General features: G+C 42.5%; 1 protein-coding gene across 4 annotated transcripts in view; it reads left to right on the top strand.

Moving 5' to 3' along the window:
• Window positions 1-13649: 13649 nt before the first annotated feature.
• LOC128578987 (histone demethylase UTY) overlaps window positions 13650-24806 on the top strand; it is a 224939-nt gene continuing 213782 nt past the window's right edge. For all 4 annotated transcript variants that reach the window (XM_053581315.1, XM_053581314.1, XM_053581313.1 and 1 more), the window contains exons 1-2: window positions 13650-14108; window positions 14305-14368. In XM_053581315.1, the coding sequence (XP_053437290.1) occupies window positions 13957-14108; window positions 14305-14368 (216 nt within the window). In that variant the 5' untranslated portion in view covers window positions 13650-13956. The remainder of the gene's footprint in view (window positions 14109-14304; window positions 14369-24806) is intronic.

Here is a 24806-nt window from a genome sequence, read left to right as displayed (position 1 = left end):
CCCTGGAAACATTCCAGGGCCCCTGGAGGACCCAGATTCCTCAGGAGACCGGCTGACAATCAACCTTAAATTCACCTGTAAGTCCACCTCTGGAGGTAAGCCATTTAAATATCTATTTTTGGCTAGTGTCTTCAGAAATAGTGTTAACTATTTATGGTATTTTTGTTGTGCTTATTTGTTGTTGTGGACTGTTGTGAAAACATATAACTTTTTCTTGTATTCGTTTGTTGTGGATTGTGTAGGGCCCTTAACGATCTCTGAGGGAAGGCCAAAGGGACAGGAATCTTGGAAAGGAACTCCAGGTTGCTGGGGTATTGGCCTATCAGAGGCTCTCACAGGCATATGTCAGTAGAGTGACCTGTCACTAGAAACAACAAAATACAGGTGATGAGCCTCAGCTCTGTCAAAGACAGTAAGATGTTAGTGCCTCTGAGATATCAGTGCTTTGGCCTCAGGCCCTGGAGAAGGTGGGGTGCAAAAGGGAGGTGACAAGGGACTTTGATTTCTAACCTCAAAGGTTATGCCTGAAATTAGTCCTGTAAACCTGTAAGACAAGAACCTCAGACTCCCAGACTATCAACCTGTCAGAAACAGGAACCCCAGGTTACGGAGCTATCCACCTATCAGGAACTCCCAGAGACATGTGTCAATACCCATAGCTAGGAACACTGGGTTACCAGTTAGGAGCCCCAACCTCAAATATGCAATTTAGATTTATATACTTTTATTCATTTGTCTTCCGTGTTGTTGGTCTAGTTAACATATTATAGTTTGTACTTCCATTCTGTTCAGCATTATGGTTTGTATTTCTGCTCTGTTCAGCATAAGTTCCTCCTCTTTCAAGCCAGACTCCCCCCCCGAACTGTCTTCTTAGATATTTCAAAATTGTTTTTCCACAGACAAACATGATGAATATGGAATAAAGTTCTTCAAAGGGTGCCTCAGGACCCTTTGTGAACTCAAGTGGCCAGCCTTTGATGTGGGCTGGTCCCCTACAAAGTTCCTTTGATGCTTTCTTATGGGGACAGGTTTAGAAAGCAGTCACTGGAAAGCCTGACCACCCTAATCAGTTTCCTTATATTAATGTATGGATAGAGCTGGTAAATAACTCCTCAGCTTGGCTTCACACCTGTTTTCTCCGTCTAGAAACTATAGTTTAAGTAACAAAGACCTCTTTGAAGCACCATCCCATCCTCCCAGCACCTGAGGAAACAGAGGATCCCATCCTTAACTCTCTACCTTTCTGTCCTTTTAACCCTTCAGTCCCTCCCATGGTCTCTCCACACATCAAGCAGGATCTTCTTACAGTTCCCCAGAAACCTCCTTCCCTAACATCCCTACCTCCTCCTGGTGCTCAAAGCCACAGGGGGATGAGAATTTGTTTGTTCCCTTTACTACAAGTAATCTTTATAAGAAAGTACAAATGTATGGGCGGCACCTGTGGTTCAGCGGGTAGGGCACCAGCCCCATAAGCCGAGGGTGGCGGGTTCAAACCCAACCCTGGCCAAACTGCAACAACAACAACAACAACAACAACAAAAAAAATAGCCGGGGGCGGCGCCTGTGGCTCAGTCGGTAAGGCGCCGGCCCCATATACCGAGGGTGATGGGTTCAAGCCCGGCCCCGGCCAAACTGCAACCAAAAAATAGCTGGGCGTTGTGGCCGGCGCCTGTAGTCCCAGCTACTCGGGAGGCTGAGGCAAGAGAATCACCTAAGCCCAGGAGTTGGAGGTTGCTGTGAGCTGTGTGAGGCCACGGCACTTTACCGAGGGCCATAAAGTGAGACTCTGTCTCTACAAAAAAAAAAAAAAGAAGAAAAAAAAAAAAAAAATAGCCGGGCCTTGTGGCGGGCGCCCGTAGTCCCAGCTACTCGGGAGGCTGAGGCAAGAGAATCGCCTAAGCCCAAGGATTTGGAGGTTGCTGTGAGCTGTGTGACGCCACGGTACTCTACCAAGGGCGATAAGGTGAGACTCTGTCTCTACAAAAAAAAAAAAAAAAAGAAAGTACAAATGTAAATCTTAAGTGACTAGGACTGGTGAATGCTAACTCTAAACAACAGTAATAAAGTTTCGGATAACTAAAAAACTCAAATTACCCAAATTAACTGTTTTTGAAAGTAGAAAAAAGTTAAAATTATGTACACATAAGTACTTAAAAACTAAAATAGATAACAATTGATAAATTTTCACATGCCCTCCTTCACAGGGTGAAACAATTATATGAATAACCCCTGTCTGTATGTCAGTTTTTATCCCAGCTACAACTTGTCCGTAGTTTATCTAAGAAAAAAGAATGGAAAACATGAGGAAACCCACCCCACTGAAAACTGTACTAAAACATTAAAAAAAAAAAATTGTAAGAAACTACTGAAACTATATCTCCAAAAAGAATACTTTGAACAGGAATAACTCAAGAAACTGACTGTTCAAACAACTGTAATTTCCTTTAAAATATGATTAATTTTAGGGTGGCATCTGTGGCTCAAGGAGTAGGGTGCCAGCCCCATATACTGGGGATGTGGGGGTTGGGTTCAAGCCTGGCCCTGGCCAAAACTGCAAGAAAATTTTTTTTAATTAATTAATTATTTTTAAACCTGTTATTAAAATCCAAAAGTTTAAAAATTATAAAACTGCCACCTCTATAATATTTCAAAAATAACTAGATTCAACTGTGAACTTATCTAAAAGTGTGCTTTGCAGGGTGCAGCCCACTTGTACCAAAAATAAATTCTAAAAAAACCCCAGAGCCAAATTTCCGAGTTCCCCTGAACCTAACAATAAAAAACAATAAAAAAGATCCCTGTCTGGGCGGCATGTGGCTCAGTCGGTAAGGTGCTGGTCCCATATACCGAGGGTGGCCGGTTCAAACCCAGGCCAAACTGCAACCAAAAAATAGCCGGGCGTTGTGGAGGGCGCTTGTAGTCCCAGCTACTCAGGAGGCTGAGGCAAGAGAATCGCTTAAGCCCAGGAGTTGGAGGTTGCTGTGAGCTGTGTGATGCCATGGCACTGTACCCGAGGGCCATAAAGTGAGACTGTCTCTACAAAAAAAAAGATCCCTGTCTAACCCTAAATGAAAAAATTCTGGCTCAGCACCCATACCGTAGTGGTTATGGCACCATACACTGAAGTTGGCAGGTTTGAACCCAGCCTTGGCCAACTAACCAGCAATGACAATTGCAACAAAAAATAGCTGGGCATTGTGGTGAGTGCCTATAGGCCCAGCTACTTAGGAGGCTGAGGCAAGAGAATCACTTGAGCCTGGGTGCCTATAGCTCAAATGGATAGGGCGCCAGCCACATACACTGGAGCTGGCGGGTTTGAATCCACCCCAGGCCCACCAAACAACAGTGACAACTACAACCAAAAAATAGCCAGGCATTGTGGCAGGTGCCTGGTGTCCCAGCTACTTGTGAGGCTGAGGCAGAACTGGTTGAGCCCAAGAATTTGAGTTTGCTATGAGCTGTGACACCATGGCACTTTACCCAGAGCAATATAGTGAGACTCTGTCTCCAAAAAAAAAAAAAGAAAAAGAAGAAAAAAAATCCTGTATCAATATTATATTCCATAAGCTATCCCTCATACGTAAAATGTAGTAATTTAATTGTTTAAATTATTTAGAAAACTGAATCTTTATCAAAGAAAAAGTTTTACCTTTAAAGCCCTTCTAATTATCAGTCTAACCAAATAAATAACTTCATAGTATACTATGATCCTATTTTATAAAAATTTAAATCTTTGAAAGTAAAAAAATTAAACAAAAAATAAAACTCATGGGCAGCGCCTGTGGCTCAAGGAATAGGGTGCCAGTCCCATATGCCGGAGGTGGTGGGTTCAAACCCAGCCCCGGCCAAAAAAATAAAAATAAATAAATAAATAAATAAATAAATAAATAAATAAAACTCATAAAAAAATTTGTAAAAAAATTTACATGTAGTCCAGTTAACTATGTATTACCTATAAAATCTTTTAACTTATAATCTTATTTAAAGAAACATTTTAAACCTTTGATATTTAAGAAACCATCCCAAGGGCGGCGCCTGTGGCTCAGTGAGTAGGGCACCGGCCCCATATGCCGAGGGTGGCGGGTTCAAAGCCAGCCCCGCCCAAACTGCAACAAAAAAATAGCCGGGCGTTGTGACGCTGCTCGGGAGGCTGGGGCGAGAGAATCGCGTTAGCACAAGAGTTAGAGGTTGCTGTGAGCCGTGTGACGCCACGGCACTCTACCCGAGGGCGGTACAGTGAGACTCTCTCTCTACAAAAAAAAAAGAAACCATCCCAAAATCAAAACTCTAAATTTAATCTTTTTTTCTTTTTTTTTTGTAAAGACAGAGTCTCACTTTACCGCCTTCAGTAGAGTGCCACGATGTCACAGGACTCACAGCAACCTCTAGCTCTTGGGCTTCCGTGATTCTCCTGCCTCAGCCTCCTGAGCAGCTGGGACTACAGGCGCCCGCCACAACGCCCGGCTATTTTTTGGTTGCAGTTCAGCCGGGGCTGGGTTTGAACCCGCCACTCTCTGGTATATGAGGCCGGCGCCCTATTCACTGAGCCACAGGTGCCACCCTAAATTTAATCTTTTGAAAAATATTAAACTGGCTTGGCGCCTGTGGCTCAAGTGGCTAAGGCACCAGCCCACATACACCTGAGATGGCAGGTTCAAATCCAGCCCTGGCCCACCAAACAACAATGACAGCTGCAACCAAAAACTAGCTGGACATTGTAGAAGACTGTGGTCCCAGTTGCTTAGGAGTCAGAGGCAGGAGAATCGCTTGAGCCCAGGAGTTGGAGGTTGCTGTGAGCTGTGATGGCACAGTACTCTACCCAGGGCAACAGCTTGAGGCTCTGTCTCAAAAAAAAAAAAAAGTATTAAACTTAGTATATTAAAAATATATTAAAATATTATCAAATTTAAAATAATAATTTTATATAAATTATATATTCCAATATTATAAAATATTAATCTTAGTATACATTATCTGTAATAATTTTAATTCATCTCAAAAAATATTTTTTATAACTGAGTCCAAAATTTGTCCTTCAAGAAAATATTTTAAAAACTGATAAATTCTCTTAAATTCAAATTTCTAACATCTTAAAAAATTAAATACCTTTGAACTGAAAACAAACTGATAGAACTTTAATTAAAAAATTGACATATCGGCGCCTGTAGTCCCAGCTACTCCGGAGGCTGAGGCAGGAGAATCGCTTAAGCCCAGGAGTTGGAGGTTGCTGTGAGCTGTGTGAGGCCACGGCACTCTACCGAGGGCCATAAAGTGAGACTCTGTCTCTACAAAAAAAAAAAAATTGACATTATCTATGAGTATTATTAACCTACCTCCAAACAGAACAGAAATCAGTTACATAAAACTCAGTTTATTATAACTTTTTGTTTAAAACATTACTGGTTCTCTGTGTTCTGTTTGTAACTTTCAACAATGTATATTATAAACAGAATTTAAAACACTCATTTTTTCCATCTCCTTAATTAATTAATTAATTTTTTGAGATAGAGTCTCACTTTTTGTCACCCTTGGTAGAGTGCAGTGGCGTCACAGTTCACAGCAACTTCCAGATTTTTGACTTAGGTGATTCTCTTGCCTCAGCCTCCGGAGAAGGTAGGAGTATAGGCACCCACCACAACACCTGGCTATTTTTTTGTTGTTGTTGCAGTTTGGCTAGGGCCAGGTTTGATCCCACCACCCTTGGTATACAGGGCTAGTGCCCTACTCACTGAGCCACAGGCGCTGCCCATCTCTCCTTAATTTAAAAACCATTTATAAATATTTGCAATTTCTAACAATACAGTTATTTGTGTAAGTGCAATAAAAATGTTTTATTCTGGGCGGCGCCTGTGGCTCAGTCGGTAACGCGCCGACCCCATATACAGAGGGTGGCGGGTTCAAACCCAGCCCCAGCTGAACTGCAACTAAAAAATAGCTGGGCGTTGTGGCCGGCGCCTGTAGTCCCAGCTACTCCAGAGGCTGAGGCAAGAGAATTGCTTAAGCCCAGGAGTTGGAGGTTGCTGTGAGCTGTGTGATGCCCCGGCACTCTACCAAGGGCCATAAAGTGAGACTCTGTCTCTACAAAAAAAAAAAAAAAAATGTTTTATTCTATAAACATAATGAAAACAGTAATTAGTTTACCAAAACTTTGACTAAAATAGCATTTCCCAAAGTATCCAAACTATGTTAAAAAATTAAAATTAGTGTGGCACCTGTAGCTCAAGCAGCTAAGGCGCCAGCCATGTACACCACAGCTGGCAGGTTCAAATCTGACCTGGGCCTGCTAAACAATGAAAACTACAGCCAAAAAAAAATAGCTGGGCGTTGTGGCTGATGCCTGTAGTACCAGCTACTTGGGAGGCTGAGGCAAGAGAATCATTTACACCCAGGTTTGGAGGTTGCTATGAGCTTTGATGCCACCGCACTCTACCCAGGGCTATAGCTTGAGGCTCTGCCTGGAAAAAAAGAAATACATTGAAATTGACTTTATAGAAACCCTTCACAATAACTGACCAGATACCCATCAATAACATTTCCTGATCTATAATAAGTAACAAAAGTCACTTTCTAACAAGTCTGAGAATCAAAATGTACTTGAAAACCTCAAAGAAAGACAAATTTACCCAATACATACAGCTACCTATTGGCACAAATAAAACCTAGACTCATAAAAAACTTTCAAGTCTAACTTAAAATTGCTTATGAAAAATTCTTTAAAAACCAATATTAAGGGCGGCGCCTGTGGCTCAAGGAGTAGGGCGCCGGTCACATATGCCGGAGGTGGCGGGTTCAAACCCAGCCCCGGCCAAAAACCAAAAAAAAAAAAAAAAAACCAATATTAAGGGTGACATCTGTGGCTCAGTCAGTAAGGCACCGGCCCCATATACTGAGGGTGGTGAGTTCAAACCCGACCCCAGCTGAACTGCAACAACAACAACAAAAAAATAGCCTGGTGTTGTGGCGGGCGCCTGTACTCCCAGCTACTAGAGAGGCTGAGGCAGGAGAATCGCCTAAGCCCAGGAATTGGAGGTTGCTGTGGGCTGTGTGATGCCTGTACCAAGGGCCATAAAGTGAAACTCTGTCTCTACAAAAAAAAAAAAAAATATTAAAAGAAAGGGAAAAACCTAAATAACTGATAATTATTCTTACTACACTTTATACAAATAATCAGACCCAATGAAATGAAAGTGCAGTGTATTTTAACAACTAAGTTAATTCTACTATAATTTATCTTAATAAAAAGATAAATTGAAAAAAAAATTTAAAAAAATCGTGACCCACTTGTATTAAATTCCAACCTTATCTGTAATATCAACTTATAAAATGAAACATAACTGTTTTACTAAACTAGTCTGTTAAATAAAATTTAAAAACTAACCAAAAGTATTAAATTATATACAGTAATCCTATTTCCTCTAAAACCTTGAAACTGAACAAGAATTACCTATTGACCACACTAAAAATTTTGTATAGTATTAAGCATTATCTACTATATCTATATAAATACCTCAGGAAAAATTAGAACCTAAATAAGAATTTCCCAGCAAATAATGTAACTGTAACATAACCTCATAAGTAACCACACACCCAACTAATATTCAAGAATATATATTTGAATTATCCAGAACTTTAAATCAGTTCTGTAGAAACTCTCAAAACTATGTATTATTTTAAAAACTATACTAAGTTTATAAATAAAAGTATTAATGTTCTCATTATATAAATCTTAACTACTAGTTTCATTCTCTTATACTAAATCAAATCTTTACTTCATCTCTATCAATAATAATTAATCATGTTCTATTTAATACAGCAAAAATAGAAGAAACCCTCTCCTAAATTCCTCAGAACTTAACTTCACTACCCCATAAAAAAACAAAAGTAACTTAAAACCGTCAACATACCCTGCTCCAGCCATTTATTGACTGGTCCACACATGACTGAAATCTGAGAAAACTCCTCTCGAAACTTATCTTAATTAAACAACAACAAAAAAAGGTTGTAATCTATGTACCCACACCACTAAAATAAACAAATTATTCAAAACATCACCATTAGCAAACAACCCACGTTCAAAATAAAATTAATGATTTAATTTGTGATCCTAGACTAGTGAGGGGTTGTTAGACCTATTGGGGCTATACTAAAACCGAAAGATGTTGGGCCTAGGTTATAATGAAAAAATATCAGTTAACTCTTGGCAAATTTCCAGACTGCAAGCTTTCAAAAAAAAAAAAAGGAAAGAAAGAAAGAAGTCTAGTTCACTACCAAGATAGATAGGCAAGTACTAATTAATTTCTTGCTTGTAGTTCACTCCAAGTTTCTTATCTGGCTAACTCCCTGAGAAACAGACTGGGAAGTACCAACTGTTCCCAGATTGACTTTTTTTTTTTTTTTGTAGAGACAGAGTCTCACTGTACCGCCCTCGGTAGAGTGCCGTGGCATCACACGGCTCACAGCAACCTCTAACTCTTGGGCTTACGCGATTCTCTTGCCTCAGCCTCCCGAGCAGCTGGGACTACAGGCGCCCGCCACAACGCCCGGCTATTTTTTGGTTGCAGTTTGGCCGGGGCTGGGTTTAAACCCGCCACCCTCAGCATATGGGGCTGGCGCCCTACTCACTGAGCCACAGGCGCTGCCCCAGATTGACTTTTAAACAATACCAGGTGGGGGAAATACTGAAACGAAGATGAATAGGGGGAAAATATTAAAACAAAAATGGATAACTTATGACTAACTGCAAAATTCTGCTTCTGTATAATACATGTATAATACTACCCTACCCAGATGCACCTGGACAGCCTGCGTGCCAACCAAGATGCAGACCAAGGCTTAAAACCTGATCCCTTAACCTAGTGGTTCTCAAACTTCATAATGCTTTTAATACAGTTTCTCTTGTTATGGGCACCCCCAACCATAAAATTATTTTCGTTGCTATTTCATAACTGTAATTTTGCTGCTGTTATGAATCGTAATGTAAAATCTGATATGTAGGATATATTTTCATTGTTACAAAAGGGTCACAACTTACAGGTTGAGAACCGCTGCCTTAAGCACTCAAGGCTGCTCTCAGAAACCCATGTTGGGACATTGAGGCAGTCGCCAGCCTTTTACTCTTCAATAAAAGTATTCCTCTTTAAATTTAACTTGTTTGACAGTGTGGCCTTTATGGAACTGCCGAGCACAACAAAAGTACACATTAAAAATACAATGATATCTTGCCAAGATGATTAGTCCAGTGCATGGAGTGGATTTTTAAATTCTATATTATTTTGTATTGGAGTCTATTTTTCTATTTATATCTTATAATATTTGTTTTATTCATATATTTAGGTGTTCATTTTTTTTTTTTTTAGACAGAGTCTTACTTTGTTGCCCTGGTAGAGTGCTCTGGTGTCATAGCTCACAGTAACCTCTAACTCTTGGGTTCAAGCCATTCTTTTGCCTCACTCTCTCAAGTAGCTGGGGCTACAGGTGCCCACCACAACACCCAGCTATTTTTAGAGATTTTGGTCTAGCTTAGGCTGGTCTCAAACTTGTAAGCTCAGGAGATCCATTCACCTGGGCCTCCCAAAGTGCTGGGATTACAGGCATGAGCCACTGCACCCGACCCTTTTTACTACTTTTGACTTAAAAACATTTTATTTAACACAATTATACATACTTGTGGGTGGCGCCTGTGGCTCACTGAGTACAGGATGCCGGCCCCATGTACCAAGGGTGGCAGGTTCAAACCCGGCCCCTGACCAAACTGCAACAACAAAAAAAAACAGCCAGGCGTTGTGGCGTGTACCTCTAGTCCCAGCTACTAGGGAGGCTGAGGCAAGAGAATTGCCTAAGTCCAAAAGCTGGAGGTTGCTGTGAGCTGTGATGCCACGGCACTCTACCGAGCGTGACAAAATGAGACTCTGTCTTTAAAAAAAAAAAAAAAAAAAAAAAAAAAAATATATATATATATATATATATACATACATACATACATACTTCTGTTAGATCTGGAGTTTTATTTGCATGAAAAATAATCTCTCTCTGTCTTTGAGACAGATCTCACTCTGTTGCCTTAGGCTAGAGTGTCATAGCATCATAGCTAACAGCAACCTCAACCTCTTGGGTTCAAGTGATCCTCCTGCCTCAGCCTGTCACATAGCTGAGAAAACAGGTACCTGCCATCACGCTCAGATAGTTTTTCTATTTTCTTTTTTTTTTTTTGTAGAGACAGAGTCTCACTGTACCGCCCTCGGTAGAGTGCTGTGGCGTCACACGGCTCACAGCAACCTCTAACTCTTGGGCTTACATGATTCTCCTGCCTCAGCCTCCCGAGCAGCTGGGACTACAGGCGCCCGCCACAACGCCCGGCTACTTTTTTGTTGCAGTTTGGCCGGGGCTGGGTTTGAACCCGCCACCCTCGGCATATGGGGCCGGCGCCCTACTCACTGAGCCACAGGCGCCGCCCAGTTTTTCTATTTTTAATATAGACAGGCTCTCACTCTTCCTCAATATGGTCTCAAACTTCTGAACTCAAGTGATCCACCTGCCAGGGCTTCCCAGATTACAAGTCTGAGTCCCCATTCCTGGCTCTTTTCCATCTCTTTTTTTTTTTTTGTAGAGACAGAGTCTCACTTTATGGCCCTTGGTAAAGTGCCGTGGCCTCACACAGCTGACAGCAACCTCCAACTCCTGGGCTTAAGGCGATTCTCCTGCCTCAGCCTCCCGAGCAGCTGGGACTACAGGCACCCGCCACAACGCCTGGCTATATTTTTCTGGTTGCGGTTTGGCTGGGGCCGGGTTTGAACCCTCCACCCTCGGTATATGGGGCCAGCGCCTTACCGACTGGGCCATAGGCGCCGCCCTCTTTTCCATCTCTTTACAGCAGGGTTCTAGTAGGCACCATATATAGTTCATTAAGCCAATCTACATCTGTATATAGGAGAATTTCACCTGCTTACATTAAAAAATATATTGATAGTGAGCTACCTTGCATGGCCTATCCTTCAACACTTTAAATATATTATTCTGCTCTCCCTGGGTTGGTAAGGTTTCCTCTGAGAAATCTGTTATTGGTCTGACAAAGGATTTCTTTTATGTGATTAAATGCTTTTCTTGGCTGGGCATGGTGGCTCATGCCTGTAGTCCTAGCACTGTGGGAGGCCGAGGTGGGTGGATTGTCTGAGCTCAGAGGTTCAAGACCAGTATGAGGAGCAGTGAGCCAGAGTAAGACCCCATCTCTACTAACAACATCAAAAACAGCCAGCACCACCAGAGGAAGAAGAAAATGAACAAAAAAGAAGGAGTACTTCAAACAAAGAAGAATGAACAAGCAAACTGAAATGAAAAAAAATGCTTTTCTTTTGCTATTTTTGGATTCTTTTTTTTTTTTTTAATTTGGCCGGGGCTGGGTTTGAACCCGCCACCTCCGGACCGGCGCCCTACCCGCTGAGCCACAGGCGCCGCCCCTATTTTTGGATTCTTACTTTGTTTTATACTTTTTCTTTTTTTCCTGAGACAGACTTTCATAGAATGCTGTGGTGTCTTAGCTCACAGCAACCTCAATCTCTTGGGTTCAAGCAATCCTCTTGCTTCAGCCTCCAAAGTAGCTGGAGGCTACTATGAGCATCTGCCACAATATCCTGCTATTTTTTAGAGATGGGGTCTCACTCTTGTTCAGCATGGTCTCAAACTTGTGAGCTCAGGCAATCCACCTACCTTGGCCTCCCAAGTGCTGCAATTACGGGGCCAAACCACCGTGCCCAGCCGCTGTCTTGAACTTTTGATAGTTTGACTATAATGTTCTTTTTTTTGAGACAGAGTCTCAAGTTACTGTAGCCTTGGGTAGAGTGCAGTAGCGTCACAGCTCACAGCAACTTCAAGGTCTTGGCATAAGCGATTCTCTTGCCTCAGCCTTCCAAGTAGCTGGGACTACAGGTTCCTGGCACAACATCTGGCTATTTTTTAGTTGTAGTTGTCATTGTTGACAGGCCTGGGCTGGAATCGAACCTGCCAGCTCTGGTGTACGCGGCTGGAGCTACAGGAGCTGAGCCAAGGTTCTTTAAGAAAGAAGATGTTGGGCGGCGCCTGTGGCTCAGTCGGTAGGGCGCTGGCCCCATATACCGAGGGTGGCGAGTTCAAACCCGGCCCCGGCCAAACTGCAACCAAAAAATGGCTGGGCGTTGTGGCGGGCGCCTGTAGTCCCAGCTACTCGGGAGGCTGAGGCAAGAGAATCGCTTAAGCCCAGGAGTTGGAGGTTGTTGTGAGCTGTGTGAGGCCACAGCACTCTACCGAGGGCCAGAAAGTGAGACTCTGTCTCTACAAAAAAAAAAAAAAAAAGAAAGAAAAAAGATGTTTTGCAGGCGGGGTCTGTGGCTCAAAGGAGTAGGGTGCCTGCCCCATCTGCCAGAGGTGGTGAGTTCAAAACCAGCTCCGGCCAACTGCAGGAAATAAATAAAGAAAGAAAATAAAGAAAAAAAAAGATGTTTTGCATTTTATCTATCTGCGGATATTAATGCTTTTGGAATCTGAATGTCTAAATTTCTTGTTAGCAATAGGATATCTATATCTGTATCTATCTATCTATCTATATATATATATATTTTTTTTTTTGTAGAGACAGAATCTCACTTTATGGCCCTCGGTAGAGTGCCGTGGCATCACACAGGTCACAGCAACCTCCAACTCCTGGGCTTAAGCGATTCTCTTGCCTCAGCCTCCCGAGTAGCTGGGACTACAGGCGCCCGCCACAACGCCCAGCCATTTTTTGGTTGCAGTTCAGCCGGGCCGGGTTTGAACCCGCCACCCTCGGTATATGGGGCCGGCGCCCCACCGACTGAGCCACAGGCGCCACTAGCGATAGGTCTCAATTACTATTTAATGTCTGCTTGCAAGCTGCTCCTTCTCTTCCATTAAGGCCTCTGTGAGACCAGGATAGAAACGAACATTTTGGATTTCTCTCATAACAATTTATTGTCATCGTTTGTCCTTTCAATACAACAATTAACTTATAAATGCAGTTAGCACCGATAATTGGCACCAAATGTGAACAGAACTTCATAGGAATAGAATTATCAAGGTATCATGATGTTCCTCTATGAAACTATTTCTCAGTGTCTGGGGTATACCCGGCTAAGGTTACAAGGCCTTATGCCTTGTCTTGTATGCGAACTCTTGCCAGGCCCTACGAAGAGACACATGGCGCCACACTCTGGGTTCTCCCCTGTACCTCTAAGAAGTCAAAAGAATTTCAGGGTGTTCTCGCCCCGTACTCGCGCGGAAGATGGCAAACCTTAATCTTCTTTGCACTTCGATAGTGCACTGTAGCTCCAGAAAGCCGGGAGCCGGACTTTCCAAAGCAGTATTAGCTCAACTAAGTATACATTGGTATATTTAGTTAGCACAACCTAAAGATTGCTGTATCCAGAAGAGTACCCTTTAGTAGACGGGCATTTCCACAAAACAACTAGTCATAAACTTTAGCGGGTGTCAATTTCCTGGTCAGAGGTGTCTTGGATAGGCTGGGTTCCGAAGCTAACAAGTTCTGTGGAGCGAAGGATGACGTAAGTCAACAAAGGTCACGTGACACCACCCCCTTAGTAGCGATTGGCCAGGCCGGCTGGTTGGTGATTGGGCAAAGGTCATAGCGGCTGCGTGGGGTTAGCGCTGTGACACAATTACAACAACTTTGTGCTGTTGCTGGCGAAGTTTGTGATTGTAAGAAATTCTCCTGTGCTCTCCAGCAACGCGAGCTTCCGCTGTTTCTGCAGTCCCTGCCTACCCCACGACATGATCCAGTAGTGCAGGTCTGCAGCCCCTGGATCATTTGCTTTTACGTTTGCTTGGATTTCTCGTCACTGCAGCGGCGGCGACAACAAAGTTGGCGTCACTGTCTCAAGCAGTGATTGCGTAATTTCAGGCTGTGGTTTAGGTAGAGTATCTACGTGAGAGTTGTAAATTTGTTGCGTTTCCATGAAATCCTGCGGAGTTTCACTTGCTGCGGCTGCTGTTGCTTTCAGTGATGAGGAAAAGAAAATGGCGGCGGGAAAAGCGAGCGGCGAGAGAGAAGAGTGGTCCCCTAGTCTGACAGAGGAGGAGAGGGAGGCGCTTGATAGATTGGACAGGTAAGGATTACCTTCCTCCACCTAATTGTTTCCGATCGACTGGCGCCACTCTGGGAAGGCCAGAACCCCCGCGTTGGCTACAATGGATCACTTTAGCTTGGCTCTAATTAAGCGGTAGTTGTCCCTCGGGCATGGGAATGGACCAGTGAGTGGCTTTTTCGGAGGTTTAACAAGCCGCTTGTGTGTCTCCCTACAGCAGCCTTTTCGGATTCGTGAGCCTTCACGAAGATGGAGCCAGAACCAAGATCCTTCTGGGCAAGGTAAGGCGTCCGCCCCCGAGCCGAAGGGTGGGTGCAGTGTGTTTGGCTTGTGCGCTGCTCGTTGTAGGTCTTGTGGCCGCGGTAGCTTGGCCAGCATTTATGCTGCAGCCAACGATAAACAAGGGACTTATATAAAAATTTCTTGCCTCTCCTCTCCTAGGGCTCCTAAATATCTTCCTATCTTGCCATGCCCCACCTAGTAGTATGTAGGAAAGATAACGCACAATTTGGGGCTGGCTCGAACGAGTGGACAGCATTCATTGTTGTTTTAAGACATTGGTGCCTGAATTTTAAGATCATAGGTCGTAGTTATGTACAGAGTTTTCAAAATTTACAAAATAAGCTCCCATAGTTCTTCCCCCACCTTGGTATTCTCTTCTAATTTTCACTAGTGTTAGGCTTTCATATCTCTTTAGTTTTGTAAGGAGGAAGTTGCAGATAATTTATAGCCCTGAAGCGTTTGCTTTGAATATTGACTAGTGTTCAGACTGCTATATGTTTAACGTAAAGTTAAGTGATTTCTTTACTCATTTATAATCTAGCAGCCACAGAAATAATGCTGCTAATAATTTTCTTGGAGACTTGTTTCCAGAGGGTTAGGCAAAGACTAGAAAAGATTCCTTGTTTGTATAAAAACTTGTTGGCACTGTCATTTAGTTAATGGCTGCTCTTACCGGCCAAGATGGCGGGAAATAGTGGGAGGAGAAATGCAGCCGGGAGCTTTGCGGGAGGCAGGATATATAAACAGAGAAGCGATGGGGAGGGAACGCCTTTAAAGTGGACTGGTGTAGCAGTACGGGGCTTATTAAACATTATTATTATTGGGTGGTGCCTGTGGCTCCGTGGGGTAAGGCACTGGCCCCATATGCCGAGGGTAGCGGGTTCAAACCCAGCCCCAGCCAAACTGCACCAAAAAAAATAGCCAGGGGTTGTGGCAGGCGCCTGTAGTCCCAGCTACTCTGGAGGCTGAGGCAAGAGAATCACTTAAGCCCAACGATTTGGAAATTGCTGTGAGTGTGATGCCATGGCACTATACCCAGGGATAAGTGAGACTCTGTCTCCAAAAAAAAAAAGTTTAAAGAAAAAAACAAACATGGGCGGCGCCTGAGCTCAGTCAGTAAGGCGCCGGCCCCATGTACCGAGCGTGGCGGGTTCAAACCCGGCCCCAGCTGAACTGCAACCGAAAAATAGCCGGGCGTTGTGGCAGAGTCTCAAGCTGTTGCCCTGGAATCCAGTGGAGTTATAGCTCACAGCAACCTCCAGCTTGGGCTCAAGGGATCCTCTTGCCTCAGTTTTTCTATTTTTAGTAGAGATAGGTCTTGCATTTGCTTAGGCCAGTCTCAAACTTGTGACCTCAAGTAGTCCACCCATCCTGGCCTCTCAGAGTGTTAGGATTACAGACTTGAGCCACCTCGCCTTCCCAGGAACTGTTTTAAAATACTTATTGTGGGTTCAGCGCTTGTAGCTCAGTGGCTAGGGTGCCAGCCACATACATAGGAGCTGGCAGGTTCGAATCCCGCCCAGGCCTTCCAAAGAACAATGACAAGTATAACCCCCAAAATAGCCAGGCATTGTGGTCGGTGCCTGTAGTCCTAGCTACTCAGGAGGCTGAGGCAAGAGAATCACTTAAGCCCAAGAGTTTGAGGTTGCTATGAGCTGTGACGCCATGGCACTTTATACCCAGGACCACAGCTTGAGATTCTGTCTCAAAAAACAAACAAACAAAAAAATTTATTGTGAAGGTAGACGTGTTGTTTTGAACTTTAAATTTTGAGATTCATTGGAAATTCCTACCTGCTTTGGTCAATACTTAATCAACCTTAACACTGAAATTAAGTACAGTTAAGCATTCTTGAGTGTATGATTGCAATTTCATGGAATGCTTTTTCTTTTAAACTTTTAGGTTTATTAAGTTGTAGATATGTATTTTTTGAAACAGTCTCACTGTGTCACCCTCAGTAGAGAGCTGTGGTGTCATAGCTCCACAGCGACCTCAAACTCTTGGGCTTAAGCGATTCTTTTGCCTCAGCCTCCCTATAGCTGGAACTACAGGCACCTGCCACAATGCCTGGCTTTTTTTTTTTTTTTTTTGCAGTTGTTCAGCTGAGGGTTTGAACCCCTCACCCCTGGTGTATGTGGCTGGTGCCTTAACCACTGAGCTACAGGGGCCAAACCTCATGTTTTGTTTTTAGAAAAGAATTGTTTTGTTTTGTTTTCCTTTAATGCGTTAGAGAAAGTGTTTTCTAGTTAAGAAATTGTATTCTAAACAATTATGGTGGTGGTTATACATATCACTGGATGCAGTCTTAGGCACGATACAAAACTGTAACTATAAAATTGTGGTGGAGTACTGACCATACACATCTGAGGAGATTATGGACAATATTTTTTTTTTTTTTGGCCCGGGGCTGGGTTTGAACCCGCCACCTCCAGCATATGGGACCAGCGCCCTACCCGCTGAGCCACAGGAGCCGCCCACAATATTTTTATATATGGGTATAATTCAGAACTGTATGATTATAAAACAGGTGCTTTTGCAGTTTTGATTTACTTTTTAATAACTAGTTGGTTATTTATTTATTTTGAGACAGCCTCAGGCTGTTGCTGTGGTGTCATAGCTCACAGCAACCTCCAGCTCTTGGGTTCAGGGGATCCTCTTGCCTCAGTTTTTCTGTTTATAGTACAGCAGGGTCTCGCTCTTGCTCAGGCTAGTCTCAAAGTCATGAGCCGTCTTGTCCTCCCAGAGTGCTAGGATTACAGGCATGAGCCACCTCACCAACCCTAGTTGGCTTTGTGAATATCTAATTGTAAATGAAATAACTGGGGTACATGTAACTGCCATTTTTTTTTTTTTTGGTTTTTGTGGTTTGAACCTACAACCTCCGGCATATGGGACCGGCGCCCTACTCCTTGAGCCACAGGCGCCGCCCTGTAACAGCCATTTTAAAGTTAACTAAGAAAAATTGTTTTTCACAACTGATACGAATTTTTGTGGCTTAGGTGGTAAGATTTATTTTATGTCTCATGCTATAAAGCATAAAGTATATAAAGTTGTTTTTTTTTTGTTGTTGTTGTTGCAGTTTGGCCGGGGCTGGGTTTGAACCTGCCACCCTCGGCATATGGGGCCGGTGCCCTACTCACTGAGCCACAGGCGCCTCCCAAGTATATAAAGTTTTAATGCTTGTCTGAATATAGGTTTAGTTTTCTTTTGTCATAGATGATAGTAATTTTTCATTCTGAGGTTCATTTTCACATTCTAACTCATTTTAATGCTTTAAATTCCTGTTTTTTTTTTTTTTTTTTTTTCCTGAGACTGTCTCACTATGTCACCCTCAGTAGAGTGCTGTGGTATCTCGACTCATAGCAACTTCATACTGTTAGGCCCAAGTGATTCTCTTGCTCCAGCCTCCCAGACAGTTGGGACTACAGGTGCCTGCCACAACACCCAGCTATTTTTGTTGTTGTTGTTGTTTTTGTTGCAGTTGCTGTACTTGTTCAGTATGCGCATGCTGGCCTTGAACCCACCAGCCTTGGTGTAGTGGCTGGTGCCCCACTCACAGAGCCGCGAGCCAGATGCTTTGAATTCTTTGAAACTGATGATAATGAATGATATCAGTGTTTTTGAAATTAGGATATCTAGAGAGCTATTTTGTGTTAAGAAAATAGCACAAACCCCTTAAGATTGTTTCAGTTGTCAAATTAAGGCTTTTGTGTACTTATTTATTGACTAGTTAATGGAGGTTATGTAATGACTGACTTATTGTATAAATTTGCTTTGGACTTCACATAATGGACTTAGAAATTGTGACCATAGGTTAGACAATGAAAACTTGATTGCCACATGTGTAAAACTTTTATGTAAGATAGGTATATCAACCTACTTTGTGCATATTGCTCTGTCTTCCATCTGATACTGTGAGTAACACAAGAACACAAGTGTAGAAGAAATGTATGAACTGCTTTAAAAGTTCATAATAAAGGTCATTTTAACAAATTAAAGTTTGAATAGCTGTTTCTTTTGCAGTTTTTGTCAGGGGCTGGGTTTGAACCCACCACCTCTGGCATATGGGGCCGGTGCCCTACTTCTTTGAGCCACAGGCGCCACCCAAAATAGCTGCTTCTTAGCAAGATAGTTTCATTAAGATTTTCTTGATTTATATTATGCTATGGCATTGCATCTTCTAATGTTATTTAGAAAAACGTGATTTAAAATTCAGTATTTGTAGGCTGGGTGTCGTGGCTCATGGCTGTAATTCTAGCACTCTGACAGGTCGAGGAGGGTGGATTGCTTGAGCTCACAGGTTGGAGACCAGCCTGACCCTGAGCCAGAGCCAGACCCCATTCTTAAAAATAGCCAGGCGTTGTGGCAGGTGCCTATATGTCCCAGCTACTTGGGAATCTCAGGCAAGGGGATCACTTGAGCCCAAGAGTTTGAGGTTACTGTGAGCTATGATGTCATAGTACTCCAGTGAGGGTGGCAAAGTAAGATTCTCGTCTTTAAAAAAAAAAATTCAGGGCTCTGTGGTTGTAGCACAGTGGTTACGGCTACAGCCACATACACTAAAGTTGATGGGTTCGAGCCTGGCCTGGGCCAGCTAAACAATGACAACTGCAACAAAAAATAGCTGGGCATTGTGGCCGGCACCTGTAGTCCCAGATACTTGGGAGGCTGAGACAAAAAAAATCGCTTGAGCCCAAGCGTTGAGGTTGCCGTGAGTTGTGATGCCATAGTACTCTACTGAGGGTGACATAATGAATCTGTCTCAAAAAAAAAAAAAAAAAGAAAAAAGAAAAAAATTCAGTATTTACCTTAAGGAAATGTTTAAAGGATGGTTTTCTTCCTATTGTGTTATTTTGTGATCTCATTTTGTAGTAGCCTTTTTGCTTTAGAGTTTTAGTTTGGGATCTTCAAGATAGTTTTATGGTTAGTTAAAAAGAACTCTGACCTATTTTTGGAAAGGTACTTGGGATTATTAAAGAATGATAATCTTCAAGAATGAACACCTATGGGCTGCACCCATAGTTCAGTGGGTAGGATGCCAGCCACATACACCGGGACTGGTGGGTTTGAACTGATTTGGGCCAGCTAAAAGAACAACTGCAACAACAACAAAAAATAACCAGGCATTGTGACGGGTGCCCGTAGTCCCAGCGACTTGGGAGACTGAGGCAAGAGAATTGCTTAAGCCCAAGAGTTTGAGGTTGCTGTGAGCTGTGACGCCATGACGCTCTACCCAGGGTGACAGTTTGGACTCCCCAAAAAAGAAAAAAGGAATAACACCTATGTGGTGAGGGGGTGGAAAGACATTTAAACTTTTCACTTTATATATTTCTGGGGCTTGATTTGTTTTGTATTTTTACATGGGCATTACGTTGTGCTTTGATAAAATACATACAATGTAAAATTCACTCTCTTAGTTTTAAGTGTATAGTTCACTCTAATTAAATACATTTATAATGTATAGCCATCACCACCATTCATTTCTAGAACCCATTTTGTCTTTTAAAATTGAGACTCTAAACTTGTTTTTTTGTTTGTTTTTTTTGTAGAGACAGAGTCTCACTTTGAGGCAAGTGATTCTCTTGCCTCACCCTCCCGAGTAGCTGGGACTACAGGCGCCTGCCACAATGTCCAGCTATTTTTTGGTTGCAGTTCAGCCAGGGCCGGGTTTGAACCCGCTACCCTTGGTATATGGGGCCGGCGCCCTACCAACTGAGCCACAGGCGCCACCCCGAAAACTCTAAACTTGTTAAACAAGTTTCTTCCCAACTCCTGACACTTGTCATTGTACTTTCTCACTCTTGTAAGTTTGCCTACTTTAAGTCCGTCTGTAATTATGTAGATTTGTTTTTTATTTATTTAAATATAATGTCCTCAAGTCTACATGTATTTTGTAGCGTATGTCAAGATTTTCTTCCATTCTGTGTGTGAATTTTACTCCACTGTGTGTATTTACTTACATTTTGCTTATCTGTTCATTGCTCTGTGGGCTGGATTGCTTTCATGTTTCAGTTGTTGTGAGTAATGCTGCTGTGTACATGGATGAACACATTCCCTCTGGTCTCATCTTTCAATTTTTTGGGACAAGTAGCTAGAAATGAAATTGGTAGATAAAATGGTGACTATTCCAAGTATTTTTAGAAACTGCTAATATTTTCAACAGCAGCCATACCATTTTACAATCACATCAGAAGTGCCTAAGTTTTCCTATTTCTTTGCATCTTAACCAACCCCAACACTGATTTTATGTTTTTGTTTCTTTATACAGAAATTGTGTGAAGCAGTATCTTATGGATTTACTTATTTATTTTGAGACAGAGTCTCACTTTGTCACTCTTGGTAGAGTGCTGTGGTGTCACAGCTCACAGCAACCGCCAACTCTTGGGCTTCAGCGATTCTACAGGGACTACAGGCTCCTGCCACAATGCCTAGCTATTTTTTTCTTTATTTTTTGGTTGTATTTGTCGTTGTTTGGTAGGCCCAGGGCTGGATTCAAACCCACCAGCTCTGTTGTATGTGGCTGGTGCCCCAGCTGCTGAGCTATATCTGCCTAGCCAGTCTAATCTATTTTGACTTAATTTTATATACAATGTAAGGTAAGGGTCCAACTCTGCTTTTCTTTCTTTTGCATCTAAGTATCTGGCTTTCTCACCATCATTTGTTGAAGAGACTGTCCTTTTTCCATTGTGTAGTCTTAGTAGTCTCGTGGAAACTTATTTGGCTGTATATGCAGGGGTTATTTCTGGGCTCTTTTTTTTTTTTTTTTTTTGAGACAAAGTCTCACTAGGTCACCCACAGTAGAGTGCTGTGGAATCACAGCTCATAGCAACCTCAACCTCTTGGGCTTAAGTGATTCTTTTGCCTCAGCCTCCTATGTAGCTGGGACTTATAACAGGCACCAACTACAGCTCCGGCTATTTTTTGTTGTAGCTGTCGTTGTTTACCAGGCCTGGGCTGGCTTTGTGCCCGCTAACCCTGGTATATGTGGCTGGCACCCTAACCACTGACCTATGGGTGCTGAGCCTATTTCTGATCTCTTTGTCTTGTACCTTTTATCTGTATATGTGTCTTAATGAGTACATTTTCCCAATTTCTGTTGTTATGCAGTATGTTTTGAAATCAAGGCATAGTAAGTGGCATAATTTTCTTATTCTTTTTTTTTTTTTTGCAGTTTTTTGGCTGGGCTGGGTTTGAACCTGCTACCTCTGGCATATGGGGCCGGTGCCCTAGTCCTTTGACCTATAGGCGCCACCCTTGTTATTCTTTTTTAAGATTGTTTGGCTGGGCAGCGCCTGTGGCTCAAAGGAGTAGGGCGCCGGCCCCATATGCCGGAGGTGGTGGGTTCAAACCTGGCCCTGGCCAAAAACTGCAAAAAAAAAAAAGATTGTTTTGGCTATTAGGATCCCTTGAGATTCCATAGGACACTTGGATTTTACGGACATTTTATAATATTAAATATGCAATTTCTGGCTGGGCATCCATAACTCAGTGGTTAGGGCACTGAACACATGCTCCAGGGTCGGTGGGTTTGAACTTGGCCCGAGCCTGCTAAATAAACAAACAAAAATAGCCAGGCATTGTGGTGGGCACCTGTAGTCCCAGGTATTAGGGAGGGTGAAGCAAGAGAATTGCTTGAGTCCAGGAGTTTGAGGTTGCTGTGAGGTAAGATGCCCTGGCACTCTACCAAGTGTGACAGTGTGAGACTCCATCTCAATAAAATATGCAATTTGTTAGCATGGAATGTCTTTCAATATTTAATATTTTCAATATTTAAATCTTTCACCTATTTGGTTAAGTTAGTGTCCAAGTATTTATCAATTTTTTTTTTTTTGTAGAGACAGAGTCTCACTTTATAGCTCTCGGTAGAGTGCCGTGGCCTCACACAGCTTACAGCAACCTCCAACTCCTGGGCTTAAGTGATTCTCTTGCCTCAGCCTCCCAAGTAGCTGAAACTACAGGCGCCGGCCACAACACCCGGCTATTTTGCAGTTTGGCTGGGGCTGGGTTTGAACCTGCCACCCTCGGTATATGGGGCCGGCACCTTACCGACTGAGCCACAGGCGCCGCCCCAAGTATTTATCATTTTTAATATGGTAGATGGGATTGTTTTCTGTATTTCTTTTTTGGATTGGTCATTGATAGTGTGGGGAAGAAGGTAAAACTTACCTTTTGCCCTCACAGGTTTGCTGAAAGATCAAGTCACAACAAAGCAGATTAATAAGGAAAAGAAATTATAAGTTATTTCACATGAGTTCAGGGAGAATCAGAGTGATTACTCAGTATGTGGGGTTCAAAGTATATACCCTCATTTTAGAAGGGGGAGGGAAATAGATGAATATAGGTATTTTTTTTTTTTTTTTTTGGCCGGGGCTGGGTTTGAACCCACCATCTCCGGCATATGGGACCGGCGCCCTACTCCTTGAGCCACAGGCGCCGCCCGAATATAGGTATTTTTAATGAAGGGCAATAAATGAGTAGGGAGGATGAATAATTGGACGGGGGAAACAGATTGAATTATAAATGATTCCTTGGAAATTAAATTAACCTGAGAGACAGTTACTGTTTTTTAAATGGATTGGGCTAGGTCTGAATGCGTTCTTCCTTCCTGCAATATATTGAGAAAACGCCCAGGAAGAAAAGATAATGGTTTTGGTAGGTGGGTCTGGATGTCAGACAGATAAAGGAACTTCCTACATTAGTCTGGATCTCGTAGATAGAAAAACTCCAGAGGCTTTGGTAGAGGCCAGAAATACCTTAAGACTTTTCAGTCTATCTATTATGTAAAAATGCCATAGTTAGAAGTAAAAATTTTCTGATTTCCTTCAATAGATGAACATAGCTGATTTTTTTTTTTTTTTTTGAGACAGTCTGAATTATGTCGCCCTCTGTAGAGTGTTGTGCCGTCACAGTTTACAGCAACCTCAAACTCTTGGGCTTAAGTGATTTTCTTCCTTCAGTCTCCCAAGTAGCTGGGACTACAGGTGCCTGCTGTAACACCTGGCTATTTTTTTTTTTTTTTGGTTGCAGTTGTTATTGTTGTTTAACTGGCCCTGGCTTGGTTCGAACCAGCCAGGGTCGCTGTATGTGGCTGGCACCATAACAGCTATACTACAGGCACTGAGCTGGAACACAGCTTATTTTTAAATGTTAATTTTGTATCCTGCAGTTTTGCAAATTTTTTTTTTTTGTAGAGACAAAAAAGAGACACTTACCACCTTTGATGTCACAGGACTCACAGCAACCTCCAGTTCTTGGGCTTCCGCTATTCTCCTGCCTCAGCCTCCCAAGCAGCTGGGACTACAGGAGCCTGCCACAACGCCCAGCTATTTTTTGGTTGCAGTTCAACTGGGGCTGGGTTTGAACCTGCCACCCTCAGTATATGGGGCCGGCGCCCTACTCACTGAGCCACAGGCGCCACCTGCAAATGTTTTCTTTTTTGCTTTGTGTGTGTGGAAAGTTTGGGCTTTTTACATATGTACGAGAGCATGTCATTTTTGAAGTGAGGTAATTTTACTACCTCTTCCAGTTTGGATTCCTTTTCTTTTTCTAGACTACTTGCTCTTGAGGACTTGCAATACTATGTTTAATGGAAGTGATAAGAGTAGACATCCTTACATGGCTTCTGATCTTAGAACTAAAACTTTTAGTATTTTCTCTTAGAGTTAGCTGTGGACTTTTGAATTTTGTCTAAGTGTATTCTATTTTTTTTTTGAGACAGAGTCTCAATTTGTCACCCTGAGTAGAGTCCCTTGGCATCATAGCTCACAGTAATCTCAAACTGTTGGGTTTGAGCAATCCTCTTTTATTTATTTATTATTTTTTGACACAGTCTCACTATGTCGCCCTTGGTAGGGTGCTGTGGTGCCATACCTCACAGTAACCTCAAACTCTCCAAGTGGGAGGCTGAGGCAAGAGAATTGCTTTAGTCCAAGAGTTTGAGGTTGCTCTGAGCTGTGATACTACAGCACCCTACCTTGGGTGACATAGTGAGACTCTGTTTCAAAAAAAAAAAAAAGAAAAATCAAAGCTAGGAATTGTCTATGGTTATTTACTTATTTTTCTACAAACTCCTTTCCCCTACTTCCATCCTGAAACTTCTATTATATTTAGTTTTTAATGCTTGATGTAATTTCAACAGGTATTTGAAGCTCTGTATTTTGTCTGCTTTTCTTCTTTTGGAATGGATAGCTTCTGTTGATATACTTAAATTGAATAATTTTTCTGTTTTATATCTTATTTGAGCATATCTATTTTAGTTTTTTTATTGCACATATTGCAGTTTTCAGCTTTAATGTTTCTATTTGCTTCTTATAAATTCTCTCTCTCTTTTTTTTTTTTTTGGCCAGGGCTGGGTTTGAACCCACCACCTCCGGTATATGGATCTGGCACCCTATTACTTGAGCCCCGGGCACCGCCCTGCATATATATTCTTATTTT

This window comes from Nycticebus coucang, chromosome Y (assembly GCF_027406575.1).
Source record: "Nycticebus coucang isolate mNycCou1 chromosome Y, mNycCou1.pri, whole genome shotgun sequence".
NCBI lineage: Eukaryota > Metazoa > Chordata > Mammalia > Primates > Lorisidae > Nycticebus > Nycticebus coucang.
Note: the sequence above shows the minus strand (reverse complement) of the source record. Positions and strands in the feature narration are given on the sequence as shown.